At 55.1% G+C, this 13,787-nt stretch overlaps 1 protein-coding gene across 3 annotated transcripts in view; it reads left to right on the top strand.

Moving 5' to 3' along the window:
* CRTAC1 (cartilage acidic protein 1) overlaps positions 1-13,787 on the top strand; it is a 153,651-nt gene that overhangs the window by 124,146 nt on the left and 15,718 nt on the right. For all 3 annotated transcript variants that reach the window (XM_021074420.1, XM_021074418.1, XM_021074419.1), the window contains exons 6-11: positions 1,285-1,419; positions 4,994-5,139; positions 7,985-8,121; positions 11,861-11,943; positions 12,764-12,864; positions 13,301-13,469. In XM_021074420.1, the coding sequence (XP_020930079.1) occupies positions 1,285-1,419; positions 4,994-5,139; positions 7,985-8,121; positions 11,861-11,943; positions 12,764-12,864; positions 13,301-13,469 (771 nt within the window). The remainder of the gene's footprint in view (positions 1-1,284; positions 1,420-4,993; positions 5,140-7,984; positions 8,122-11,860; positions 11,944-12,763; positions 12,865-13,300; positions 13,470-13,787) is intronic.

The raw sequence follows: 13,787 nt of genomic DNA, 5'->3' as shown, positions 1-13,787 counted from the left end.
ACCATTTAGTTTCCTTTTTTTTTAATTTTTAATTTTTTTTTTTTTGTCTTTTTGCCATTTCTTGGGCCACTCCCTCAGCATATGGAGTTTCCCAGGCTAGGGGTCTAATCAGAGCTGTAGCTGCCGGCCTACGCCAGAGCCACAGCAACTCGGGATCCGAGCTGCGTCTGTGACCTACACCACAGCTCACAGCAATGCCAGATCATTAACCCACTGAGCAAAGGCAGGGATCGAACCCGCAACCTCATGGTTCCTAGTCGGATTCGTTAACCACTGCCCTATGACGGGAACTCCTAGTTTCCTTTTTTAAAAAATAAAAGTAGGATCACACGATGCCGTTACTCGGTGATTGCTTTTTCATTTAACAGTATGTCAGGGGCACGACTCCAGGTCAATACATATTGGAGTCTTTTTAGTAGCTGCCGAATAGCCCCTCACGAGCATGCACTGAGATCCACGCAGCATGGCTGCTGCTGGGCAGGCAGGTACTCCCATTTGTTTCCTCCATCAACAAAGCAAAGTAAGCATCCCCATACCTACATCTGGAACCTATTCCTATAGATCCTTAGAACAGGAATGCGCCAGTATCTTGAGCAGCTTATGTGTGATCAGGGTAGGGGCAGGGACTGCCAGGGCATCAATGACTTGACCAAAATGTAGGCAGAGCTGGGTTCAGGATTAGTGAAATTTGGCCACTGAAGGGAAGGGAAGAACCTGTGTGGTGGCCTCTGTGTTCCTCAGCTCTGGGAGTCACCCCTTTGGCACAGAATGATTCTCTCTTACTCTTTTTTTTTTTTTTTTTTTTTAGGGCCGCACCGCACCTGCAGCATATGGAGGTTCCCAGGCTAGGGTTTGAATCGGAGCTGTAGCTGCCGGCCTACGCCAGAGCCACAGCAACGTGGGATCCGAGCTGCGTCTGCTACCTACACCACAGCTCACGGCAACGCCAGATCCTTAACCCACTGAGCGAGGCCAAGGATCCAACCCACAACCTCATGGTTCCTAGTCGGATTTGTTTCCACTGCGCCACAACGGGAACTCCTCCAATTCTGTCCTACTCTTCATTTGCCTCGTCATCAGTGCAGTCACCCTCCACGTAGGTTTATGAAACTGAGAGCTCAGATCTGGGCTCAGGGCATCACCGGGAAAGTGAGAATCCCCCCTTCCCTGGGCTCTTCTGAAGCATCATCATAACAGCTTCTCAAGGCCCGCAGAGGCAGCCCCACCCTCCACTCGGGCCTGGGGCTTTGCTTCTGCCTGAGTGCGGTCGATGTCCTCCCTCAGGGGGCCGGGGCGTCAGCGTGGGTCCCATCCTCAGCAGCAGCGCCTCGGACATCTTCTGTGACAACGAGAACGGGCCCAACTTCCTCTTCCACAACCGGGGAGATGGCACTTTCGTGGATGCCGCAGCCAGCGCTGGTGAGTACAGCCTCTGCCCTGTGTTTTCCCCCCACCCACCCCCAGGGGACTCTGGGCTGTCCTGTCCCCTCCAGGCCCCGCAGGCCTCAGGGAGAGGAGAACAAGTCATCGTCTGCACTGTGCAGGGAAATGTTGCCTGTCACCTCTAATTCCACAGCCCCAGGTCATGGCTAGGGAGGTGGGGTCTGGAACTCTTGACTGTCATCCGTTGTCCAGCAGCAGGGATTGGCCTGCGTCCTTCTGAGCTTGGCTTGTGTCTCTCGGAACCAGGTTCCCCTGTAAGCTGCCTCTTTGCATCTCCCTCCCCCACATCATCTTCAACATTCATCAATCTAATAATTATTTATTGAGCCCCTGCTAGGTGCCAGGCTGATGCTAGAAGCTAGGGATGCTGTACAAGCCTAAGATCACCCTGCCCCCCTCCCACCCCCCCACACACAAGACGCTGAGATCCTAGAGAGGAACAGACAAGTGAACAAAAAGCTATAGTAAGTAGAATAGGAGTTCCCATCGTGGCGCAGTGGTTAACGAATCCGACTAGGAACCATGAGGTTGTGGGTTCAATCCCTTGCCTTGCTCAGTGGGTTGAGGATCCAGTGTTGCCGTGAGCTGTGGTGTAGGTCGCAGATGCGGCTCGGATCCCGCGTTGCTATGGCTCTGGCATAGGCCTGCGGCTACAGCTCTGATTAGACCCCTAGCTTGGGAACCTCCACATGCTACCAATGGGGCCCTAGAAAAGGAAAAAAGACAAAAAAAAAAAAAAAAAGCAGAATAAAATCCACACAAACTGGTCCTCCAGGCTCCTAGCTCTGCTCCCCCTTCCTCCCTTTATGCTCATCCGTCATCTGCCTCAGGGCCTTTGCACCTGCCAGTTCTCTCCACCTCAAGTGCCCTCTCTCCCTTCTCTGACTGCAGAACCTCTATTTATCTTTCAACACTCAGCTCAGATGTTATATGTGAAACCTTTCTCGCCTCTGTCTTCCCACTGCCGTGGCCTGCACCATTCACTCAGGCTTCTGCATCACCCTCATCATGTGTCTCCAGTGACTGGGACACATAATAAAAGTCTGTGGACATAATCAACCTGCCTTTCAACCACCTTTCCCCACTCGGTCTCTCCACCTTGCCAAGGAATGGGAGGTTTGATTTCTCCTCCTTCTTGGCAGCATAGGGACGAGCTCTGGCCTCCGGAAGAAGAGGTGAGCAGAGATATAGACACATAGATCAAAGGTCCTACAAGCTCCAGCTAGTGCTGACAGCTAGCATCAAATCCCTGAGCAAGTACCAATCCATTCTCTGTGACTTCCAAGTACCTGCCCTTCCAATGCTCTGTCCAAGACTTCCCCTTCTGGACACCCCACAAACGCACACTTGCAGCCCATCGGCTCCCCTCTTCTCCTTGCCGGGGGCAAAGCGAGAGATGGAGGCGGCTCCCCGGCCTGTCCTCCCACCCAGCTCACCTGCTATACACTCCGGCAGCAAATTTTCTCATTGCTGAAAAATCATGACATGAAGGGGAGGTGGTGATGGAGAAAACCTAGAGGATTTGATCAGGTGTTAAAGGGATGGAAGCAGAGGGGCGCGAACAAGTTGGAGTGGGAGAAGGTATCAGGCGGGAGGAGAGAGGCAAGGTGCTAGGCCCGTAATTGAAAGTCAGAGTGATTGCAGGGGTTTAACAAGACATGTCAAGAGGGCATTCATCACCCAAACAGATGCTGCGCTGAAGTGCAGCCTGGCACCGATTATTCCTGTGAAAGGGAACCAGCTCCTTGTCAAGGTGCCTTGTAGATAGGAGAGAAATGGGCCAACACAGAAGGCCACCAACATTAGGGCTGGGGAGTTTTGCAGAGAATTAATGGGGTATTCATCCGAGACTTTGGAGGCTGCCCCCTTCCCTTGCAAACCCTCTTTCTCAAGCCTGGGTCTCTTTGCCTCTGTTCCCCCAACCCACACCCATTCTTCTGATCCTTCCCTCCTCACAAAAGGACACTCAGCCTCCAAGATCCATGGGGCCCACCCTGAGCTTCTCCTGGTTCCCATCCTCAGGATCTCCGTATCTGCAGCTGGCAAGAGCTGCCTGTGATCCCTACTTCCCATTAAATTGTCCAATCACCTGCCATCTCTGAGGGCCTGATGACCAACGGCAGTCTGTCCTCTGAAAGAGTCGGCGTGGGCCTTTAGAGCAGCAGCCCCTGCCTCTCAGCTCTGCACTTGGCCTGAGAGATCGTGTCTGCCTTGGGCAGCCAGGAGGTCAGGTCAGCCCTCTGGGCAAAGCCACCCTCTGTCCTCCCCCAGGATCAGCTCTTTCTCACTGGCCACAGGCAGATGCAGGGGCAGCCCAAGCATGTGACACCGGACCCACGACCTTCCTTGCCCAGATCTCACAAGGCACGCTGTGGGTTTCTCAGTTATGATGCGGTATTTCCTCTGCTGTCACCTCTAGTCCCCGGTCGCCTCCTGTCAGATTATTTATGTCTCCTCATTCATCCAGCAAGTATTTACAGAAAACTCCCAGGTTACCACAGGCCCTGAGATAGATGCTGTGTGAACGCAGATGAACAAGAAGACAGCCCCTGACCTCATGGAGCGTAAGGTCTAGTAGGAAGACCAGACCCCGCCAAGCACCGTGATGGCACGTGTGATTGGCACAGTGGAGGAGAATGGGAGGCTGTCAGGGTGAAGAGCAGGGTGGGTGGGAAGGCCTGCTTTCATGGGAGTGGTCAGGGAAGGCTTCCCTGAGGAGGCGCCATTGTAGCCGTGAGCAGAAGGCAAAGAGCCAGGTAACCCAAACCGGGGAAGGACCAGCTTGAGCAAAGGCCCAAAAGCTGGGAAGAGCTTAGTTCGTTTGAGGATTGAAAGGAACACGGGGTGGCTGGTGTTTAGGAGGAAGGGAAAGAGTGGTACCAGATAAAGACCTGAGAAGGTGGACAGTGGCCTTGTGCTCCCCAGGCAGGAATCTGAACTTGACCCAAGGTACTGGGAACCACTGAGATTTAAGCAAAAGAGCGATGATCGGCATTCCCGTCATGGCTCAGTGGTTAACGAACCCGACTAGGAACCATGAGGTTGCGGGTTCGATCCCTGGCCTCACTCAGTGGGTTAAGGATCCGGCATTGCCCTGAGCTGTGGTGAAGGTTGCAGACGCAGCTCGGATCCCACGTTGCTGTGGCTCTGGCGTAGGCCAGCAGTTGCAGCTCCAATTCGACCCCTAGCCTGGGAACCTCCATATGTTGCAGGTGCGGCCCTAGAAAAGACAAAAAAAAAAAAGAGCGATGATCAGCTTCATATATCCCAGGGTCAGGGCTGACTGAGAAGGGCTTTAATCCTCCAGAATCTCCACGTGTCTCCTTCCCCCTACACACACTACCGCAAACTGATGAAAAATAGTACTTTCTGAGCAAATGCAGCTTGAAGACAAGTCTGGTTCTCTCGGCAACCAGCTGGCTCCCCACCTTCTACCCCGGGGGAGAAATCAGAGGTGTGAGAATTGCCCTCCCCCATTGCTCTCCACCGAGCCCGCCCGGTGAGTGAGCATGGAGCCTGCCCTCAGGGCTCTCGCCTTTCCCCCCTCCAGGGGTGGACGACCCCCACCAGCACGGGCGCGGCGTCGCCCTGGCCGACTTCAACCGTGACGGCAAAGTGGACATTGTCTACGGCAACTGGAACGGTCCCCACCGCCTCTACCTGCAGATGAGCGCCCACGGGAAGGTCCGCTTTCGGGTAAGAAGGGGTGGCTCTCTCCCCCTACTTCCCCATCCCATACACGTCATCCTTGTCCTTGTCCTCGTGCTGGGGATACAGCCCTGCCCGGGTCTCCCACCAGGCTGAGCAGGGGCTCGTGGCTCCGCAGAGCTGGGGGGCCCCGGTGGGCCACAAGGAAGGCAACCTCAGGGGCACGATGGACTCCAGCTGGGCTGCTGCCATGTCTCTAGTGCCCAGAGCGCAGTCAATGGCAGAGGAGAGAGGGCAGCCTCCCACGGAGGGCAGAACAGGGCCAAGGCCCCACAAGGTGGGCTCCATTCTCTCCACTGGGAACCTGTTTCCTAGAGTCCTGGCCTTGGCTCAGGCCAAGGGTGTGGAGTGGGTGGGGGCAGGAGAGGTTGAAGCCACAGAGGTCCCAGCAGCTGCCCCTGTGGACAAACAGCAGGTGATGGGCAAGGTGACCTCAGACCCCCTCTCTGTGCCCTCGCCCTGAGCTATCATCATCTGTGATACCAAGAATTCTTCATAAGGACTCTTTGGTGACAGTAAGAGAGGTGCCACCAGCCTGATGAGCTGGAGTTTGGGGCTTTCTCAAGGAGGGTGACAGAGGGCATGGGATGCTTGCAGCTGATCTCAGGGAGTCAGGGTTGCTCTGGAGGTCTTTCCAAAAACCACTGAGGGAGCAAGAAAGTTCCAGCATTTGCCTGAAACTTGATGGTCCCAGAGAATTCTCCAGGGACCTTATATGTGGGAGGCCACCACAACCCCTCCCCCACAGGCAGCCACCTTAGGGTGCCCTCCCTGCAGAGGCTTGAGCCCCAGGCTCTCCGTGTAGGTGGAGGCACACCCTGAACACGGGGCGGCTGATCCTGGGACCCTGGATGGTTTCTAGCTTTATTCAGCTTTTTGTTCTAACCCAGGTTCTCACCCAGGGGTGATTTTGTCCCCACCCCAGAATACTTGAGAAGGTCCGGGGACATTCTTGGTTGTCACAAATGGGATGGGGGCACCACCGTCATCTAGTGTACAGAGGACAGGGTGCTGCTAGACGTCCTGCAATGCGCAGAACAGCCCCATGACAAAACGATCCAGCCCCAAATGTTAACTAACTCTTCTGATGGCCCAACCCCATAGCTCACCGGAGCAATAGCAATAATAATAGAGGCCCCATTTATCAAGTGCCTTCACGTGCCGGGAACTGTGCTAAGCCTCTTACACACATTATCTTGGAAGCCCAGGCGGTCCATGGGGCCACTTGAGGGGCCTATGCAGGTTTCCATTTTTATAGGATCAATAGAATAATAATGACATCGAGATCCTGAGGTCTCTTTGTTACCAGCTCTCAAGGCCCTGTTCAGCCCACCCTGGACAGCTGGCCAAGCGCTCAGCTTCATGACTGCGTTGATGGGGACAGCCTCCCTCCTCGGCCATCCCAGAGCAGGCAGCTCATTTATGTGGCCCAGGGAGAGGGCCTGAAGGAGGAGGCTCGGGGCAGGGCAGGTACAGAGGGCCATTCCCAGAAGCCCAACTGCACCCTTCCCAATTCTCTCTACGTGGGCTGGGGTTTCAGCAGCTCCTGCGTCTTTAGGGACAAACCCACCCAGAATAGATATTCTGTTCAGAAACAAAAGGTCACCCCACATAGTCTCTCTTCTATAGCAAAGGCCAGTCCCATACCTGGGATCCTTTACCAGGTCCACCTAGATCTTGTCAGCACTTTGAGGTCCCTGCTGGGTTGTCCTGAGTCTGAGGTCTCCTCGTGAGCCCTGGGCAGAGGTATCTGATACTGCCACCCTCAAAGCAAAAAATAAAATAAAATAAATTTTTTTTAATTTTTAAAAAATTAAAAAAATAGGAGTTCCCATTGTGGCACAATGGTTAACGAATCCAACTAGGAACCATGAGGTTGCGGGTTCGATCCCTGTCCTCGCTCAGTGGGTTAAGGATCCGGCATTGCTGTGAGCTGTGGTGTAGGCCAGTGGCTATAGCTCCAATTAGACCCCTAGCCTGGGAACCTCCATATGCCGCGGGAGCGCCTCAAGAAAAGGCAAAAAGACAAAAAAAAAAAAAAAAAAAAAAAAAAAAAACCTCCCAAGAAAAGAGGTGAGGTAATAGAGACAGCAAAAACACAGCTAAGGCCACCTCTGCCACCTGATGGCAAGGGCAAGGCCAGGACAGACTTCCAGTGATCTATCTTGTGGCCACTCTGTGCTGAGCACTTTACATGGGGTCCTTACAACCTAAACGGTGGCTATTTATCCCCGTGTTACTAATGAGGAAGGTGAGATCTGAGGGGGTCCGTAATCTCCAATCGCACAGCTAGTCCACAGAGAAGCAAGGATTCAAATGCTCAGCACTTCCCCGTGTCCACCCAACCTCTGACTCTCACTGCGGAGAAGGAAAGGTATGTGCTAGAAAGGGCGAAGCGTCTGGAATCAGAGGCCCGGCGACCACACGACTCACTAGCTATGACTATGGGCGATTTCCCTTCCTCTCCAAGACTCAGTTACCTCATCTGTAAAATGGGAATGCTAATGTCAGCCCTGCTTCAGGTGATGGATGGGAGCGCCACGTATGATCCCCACTAGGGAACAGCAGGGCCCTTCACTTGTGCGAATTTGCAGGGTTCTTCTGACCGCCTTTGTTCTCCTGCAAGCAGCCTGAGGCTTGTGTGGTCCTAAACATAGCAGCCCAGGTCCCTTACAGGGGAGGTGAGCGAGGATGTGCTCCGTCTGGCTGTCTTTTACCTTTGCACATGCACAGACACACGCACACGCACACACAGGGGTGGGGGAGTCGGCCTCTTGCCCCCTCCCACTGTGCCACGCATCTGTCCGCTGACCTGCAGCCCCTCTCCTCCCAGGACATCGCCTCCCCCAAGTTCTCCATGCCCTCCCCCGTCCGCACAGTCATCGCTGCCGACTTTGACAATGACCAGGAGCTGGAGATCTTCTTCAACAACTTCGCCCACCGCAGCCCCTCAGCCAACCGCCTCTTCCGGTAGGTGCTTCAGGCTGGCAGACAGCCACTCACCCTTCATAGGTGGGGGTCAGGGAGTGGGGGTTAGGACTCAGAGGTGTTCTCCAAGGGAAGGAGGGAGGAGGGGCCCCTGATGAAGAAGCAGAGAAGCGGGAAGGACAGGGACTGAGCGAGAGGCCGAGAGAGTTGGGGGTGGGGGGCGGGGAATCCTGGGCAGGAAGCTGGCCTTCTGCCATTGGGGTGAAATGGGTCGGGGGGCAGGGCCAAGGTGTCCCCAGAAGCCAGGCCCCACTCTACTACCCAAAGGGGTTCCAGAGCCAGGTCTGTCTGGGTGCACGTGGGGGAAGCAAAGATAGGCAGGTTTAGTGACTACAGGACTTCTCAGAGCCTTTACCACAGGAAAGGTGGATGGAGTATGCCAAGTAGATGTGACCACAGGACGCTTCTTTCAAAGATTTTTCTCTTGGGATTGGTGCTCTGCAAAACATCCTTTGGGAAATGCTGGATGAGACAATTAGTGATAGAGAAGAATGGCAGCATGTAAGCCCTGCAGGGCGGAAGGGCTAGGTTTTTGGAGCTATCACTTCACTAAGAGGGGTCATTGGCATCAGAACCCCCTGAGGGCTTATTTACAGTACAGAATCCCTGGGCCCACCCAGATCTCCTGAATCACAGTCTCAGGCGCTGAGGCCCAAGAATCTCTCTTTTTCACACGTGTCCCCGGCATCAGGTGATTTTAACACACTAGAGTTTGAGACCTGCTGTTGGGGAACAAACCACAGGACCCATGTGGCCTGAGACAGCCCTGTTTCTGGCCAAAAATGTGCTAATGGGGCTCAGGAGCAGGTGGCGAGAGGAGGGTGGGCTAGGACCTTGGATGCAGAAAATAGGCCAGATCAGCTGCCCAGTTCCCCAAGGCCCCCATCCCCTTCCCCAGGAGGGTCCCCAACTATTAATAAAAGGCAAGAGCTGAGACTAAGTGTGTTTTAAAATATAATTATTAGCAAAGCATCAATCCTGACTGGCTGTAATCACCCCCTGAAGGCACCAGATTTACTAATTAGGTGCCTTGCAAAAAGCTTATTCACAACTTCCAGATTAATTGCGGAAGATCAATTCCTCGTTAACAGAGACACTGCTTTCCTTCTCTGGCTAATAAAGTGTCACTCGCCAGGGCCCCTGAGCACCAAGGAGTCTCTGTGGCCCAGGAACCCAGGCACCTTCCCTACCCGCCTGGCCTCTGTCAGATCTCCCAGCCACCCTCCGGCCTCCTTCCCAAGGGCAGGCTGGTCCCAGGCTGTCCGTGGACAGGGTCACCACATGGTCACCCCGTGGGTTTAGTGTGTTTGCCTCCACGCAGCGGGAGTGGAAGCCACTTTCCAGGTACATGGCAGTGCCCCGAGTCCCCGTGGCAGATGGCTCGGTCTGGAGCACACAGCAGAGAGTGGGGGGAGGGCCTACAGCTGGGGCCACCACTCAGCTGGCAACTCTGGAAGTTTAACCCCCACCTGTCCCATACCAAGTGGGCTTGTCACCTGTGACTTAAGGGAACATTGGGAGGCTCCTTATAAGTATGCAAAGCCTTGGTGTTCTGTTTGGTTTTGCTTTTTAGGGTCACACCTGCGGCATGTGGAAGTCCCCAGGCTAGGGGTCCAATCGGAGCTGCAGCTGCCGGCCTACATGACAGCCATAGCAATGCAGGATCTGAGCCATGTCTACAACCTACAGCACAGCTCACGGCAACGCCGGATCCTTAACCCACTGAGAGAGGCCAGGGATCAAACCCATATCCTCATGGATACTAGTCAGGTTCGTTACTGCTGAGCCACAGCAACTCCCTTGATGTGCTTGAGTCTGCCAGTCCTTCAGTGATGCCTGGGAAACTGAGAACTCCTTACCTATACCAGGTGCTTAATGCACATGCAGGGGCCCTGATAACAATGGCAGGACAACAGGCACGAGCAAGGACTGTCCCCGGCCAAGCGGGGACATGTGGTGACGCCACTTAAACATCTAGACATGCCTTGATCTGTTCCCATCTCTCCACCCTGACACCTTCCCGCACTCTAGCTGGCACCGTGCGTCCAGTGCTGCAGAGCCAGCTGTTGAAAGTGCAAATCTAACCATCCCCTCTTCCACTTAAACCCTTTAGAAGCTCTGCATTACCTTCGCTTTGATGTGTCCCACAGCCTGGCCTTGTCCCCAGCCTTGTCGCTCTCCACTCCCTGGTTTATACCTAAGCACCAGACAACCTGAGCTTCTTTCACTTCTGGGTTGGGCCAGACCTGACCCCTCAGGCTGCCCACACCCTCTGCCCTCTCTGTCTCTTCTTGGTGATGCCCACTCACTCATCCCAATATCAGCTTAGTTGGCCCTTCCTCTGAGAAGCCAGTCCTGGTTGCCCAAATCTGGGTAAGCTAGCCTAGCCCTGCACCGGATCTGCTGGGCTTCCTCCTTAGGAACCCTTAACCCCATTGTCACCTGAACCCAGGGGTGGCTCTGCTCAGCTATGACAGAGTTTTCAGGACATGAGTGGACAAAGGGACTGTGGGTGCCAGCAGGCTGAGGCATACACACCTCTGACAGGGGTGCACACATCCGAATGCACTGCCAGGCAGGTGTGCTCAGGACAGGTGCCTGTGTGGACAGAGGACACCTCCCAGGGCATCTGCTCAACCCTGCAGACACCGTGCAGTTCTGCCAGCACCCTCTGCCATCCAGCCACCAGAGGCTGCAGCTCCAGGGACCTTGACCCCCTTCTGAAGAAAGCGCTGGCCACAGGGCTGCCCTCTGGTGACTCTGTGATTTGGGCCACATGCACCTGCAATGTGGGGAGAGAGTGATACAGATCCTTCCTGGTCCTATTTATCTCCCCGCTCAACCCCAGCATTGCTCCACACAGCCAGGGCAGAGCACCCATGGCTGCGAGAATCTAACATGCGAGAAAAATTAGAGAGGAGCGCTCGCCGCCATCATCAGCGTTCAGTTCAATGTGCAGAAAGAACAAGACTTTCACAGTGGACTTTATAGCAAATATTACTGTGACTCAGAGTTCAAGACAGACAGAACCCCAGCAACGCAAAAGGACCTTTTCCTCCCTTTTGCCTCTGGAATTCCTCCCTGCATCCCACAGACGTGTGCATGGAGCTTGCCGAGAGCCAGGCACTGTGTTAGATACTGCGGGAGATGCAAAGAGGAATAATACACAGTCCCAGCCTACAAAGAGCTCACAGTCTAACTGGGGAGATAAGATGCATTCATACAGAGCTTCAATACACGGCAGAAAGTGATAAAGTCCAGGAAAGTGACAAAGGCAGAGCAGGAAGGCATTGCTTCCAGCAGGGAGGGCTTGGCAGAAGTGACATTTGGGGTGGTGGGGGCGGGGACACCACATGTAGCATCTAGAACTCAGAAACCCAGGGCCACTTGAAGGAAAGTGAAGGTCAGTTGAAGGTAGTTACACCCCTGTCCCTTCTCCATCCATCAACTGCCCTTCCCTGGGCTGTCTATAATTCATCCATTAGAGAAGGAAAAATCAATATTTACCAACATAAATTAAAACCCAGGAAAGGCGCAGGCAGGGTGCAGCAGGGTCTGTGAGCACGGTGGCTCTATCGGTATCCTGTGGCAGCTCATGCACAGCAGAGTCTCGGGATGCTCAGGGGACAGGGAACGGAGCTACGGGCCTCTGGGACCAGGAGGCCACTGGGGCTTCGCCAGCATGTTGTCATCCACGAACAGCCTGTCTCCTCTCCTGCAGGGTCATCCGCAGGGAACACGGCGATCCCCTCATCGAGGAGCTCAATCCTGGTGATGCCTTGGAGCCTGAGGGCCGGGGCACAGGTGAGGGCACCTGAGGGCTCCAGCCTGCACACCCCCGTCTCAGCGCTGCCCGTAGCCTGGGGTAAGAGCAGGAGGGATAGAGCAGCCGGTCCCACAGCTGGACTCCTCCCATCCCTGCCCCTCTGAGGCTGAGATCCTGGGCAGGGGTGAGATGCAGGGAGGAGCCCCTGGGAGCGCCAGACAGGAAGCAAAGGAGAGGAAAGTCCATTCTCCCAGTCCCAGCGCCAGGGGGTCAGAGGTGTGGGAATCTATGGGCAATGGCTTTTCTGGTGAGCAGGGAAAGGAGAGGCTGAGTGTCCTGCAGTCTGATCCCTCCTGACACGTAGCCTAGTATCCAGAGAAAGAGCACGGGATCAGGAGTCCCAAGACCCGGCCCTGCCAATGCCTCACCTGTGGTCTTGGGAAAGGGTCTTCTCCATACCCACAAAATGGGGATAATTGCCTCTGCCCTCCTCACATCGCTGGGTGATAAGGACCAAAGGACACCAGGTATGTGCAGAGAAGCGATAGATTGACAAACACTGTGCCGATATAAAGGGCGTGTATAATGGACCAGGAAGAAGCCCTCAAAGTCTGAGTTGTTTGCACCCATGCTCTCTTGCAAAAATCCAGGGCAAGGAAAGGGACACCCCCCTCTGTGTATTCCTGTCACGAGCGGCTGCTAAAAAGGAGAGGATTTGCGCTTCAAGCTGCAGTCTTCCTGCCCAGCACCGTGCTCTTAGCTTCCCAAATTCAGGACGTGAACCTGGCCCTGGTCACGACCCCCTCTCTGCTGTGGGTCTCCTGGCCGATGGCCAGAGTGAAATCTGTGCTGTTGCAGGGGGTGTGGTGACAGACTTCGATGGAGACGGGATGCTGGACCTCATCTTGTCCCACGGAGAGTCCATGGCTCAGCCACTGTCCGTCTTCCGGGGGAATCAGGTGTGCATGGACCTCAGGACTCACAGAGCCCAGCCCAAAGAGCTCGCCGGGGCCCGGGTGGACGAGGGCAAAGGAGCCCTGGATGCTTGCTTGACTGGCGTGGCGGGAAATGGCCATCCCGGGACCAGAGGAAGCAAATAAATTCCCAGCAGCACAGTAAACCTCCAGGAAGCGCTGCCTCTGGGAGAAGCCCTCTGCCCCTCCGCCTTCCATCAGCACTTCAAAAACCCGTTTCCCTGAGTCAGTTGGCTTTCCCTGCTCTTTGCAAACTTCAGCCAGCCTGCCTGCTGTGTCCACCCTCCCCGCCCAGCTCCCCCCCCACTTCCTCTGCCCCTTTTCTTCTCCCCCTCTTTCTCCTTCTCTCTCTCACCCTCCCCTCCCTGCTTCTTCCACTCACCCCCCCTGATGCCTGGGCCTGCCTTCCTCCCCCCTACAGGGCTTCAGCAACAACTGGCTGCGAGTGGTGCCGCGAACCCGGTTTGGGGCCTTCGCCAGGGGCGCTAAGGTCGTGCTTTACACCAAGAAGAGCGGGGCCCACCTGAGGATCATTGACGGGGGCTCGGGGTACCTGTGCGAGATGGAGCCCGTGGCACACTTTGGCCTGGGTGAGTCAGGGCTGGGGGTGGGCGAGGGGCAGGCAGTGAGCGCTTGTCGGGACAGTGAGGGCTGAAACTGCATCCCATCCCGCTGAGATGCAGGACTCACAGCCTGAGCATCTCCCAGGTACCATGTTACCGTGACACCAGCAGCTGGAGTCAACCCTTCTGTGAGAGGAGCAGGAGGGAGCTCAGGAAGGTTTTCAGGCCCCACCCCTTGCTAGGGTCCCCATCCTGGTGCCTCTGAGGAATTACTTCACCTTGGGTCAGAGTCTTTAATCCTCCATTTGTTCTTCAAACAGTGGCCGGGACCAAACCTGTCCAAAC

Source organism: Sus scrofa, chromosome 14 (genome assembly GCF_000003025.6).
Source record: "Sus scrofa isolate TJ Tabasco breed Duroc chromosome 14, Sscrofa11.1, whole genome shotgun sequence".
NCBI classification, from domain to species: Eukaryota; Metazoa; Chordata; class Mammalia; order Artiodactyla; family Suidae; genus Sus; species Sus scrofa.
Note: the sequence above shows the minus strand (reverse complement) of the source record. Positions and strands in the feature narration are given on the sequence as shown.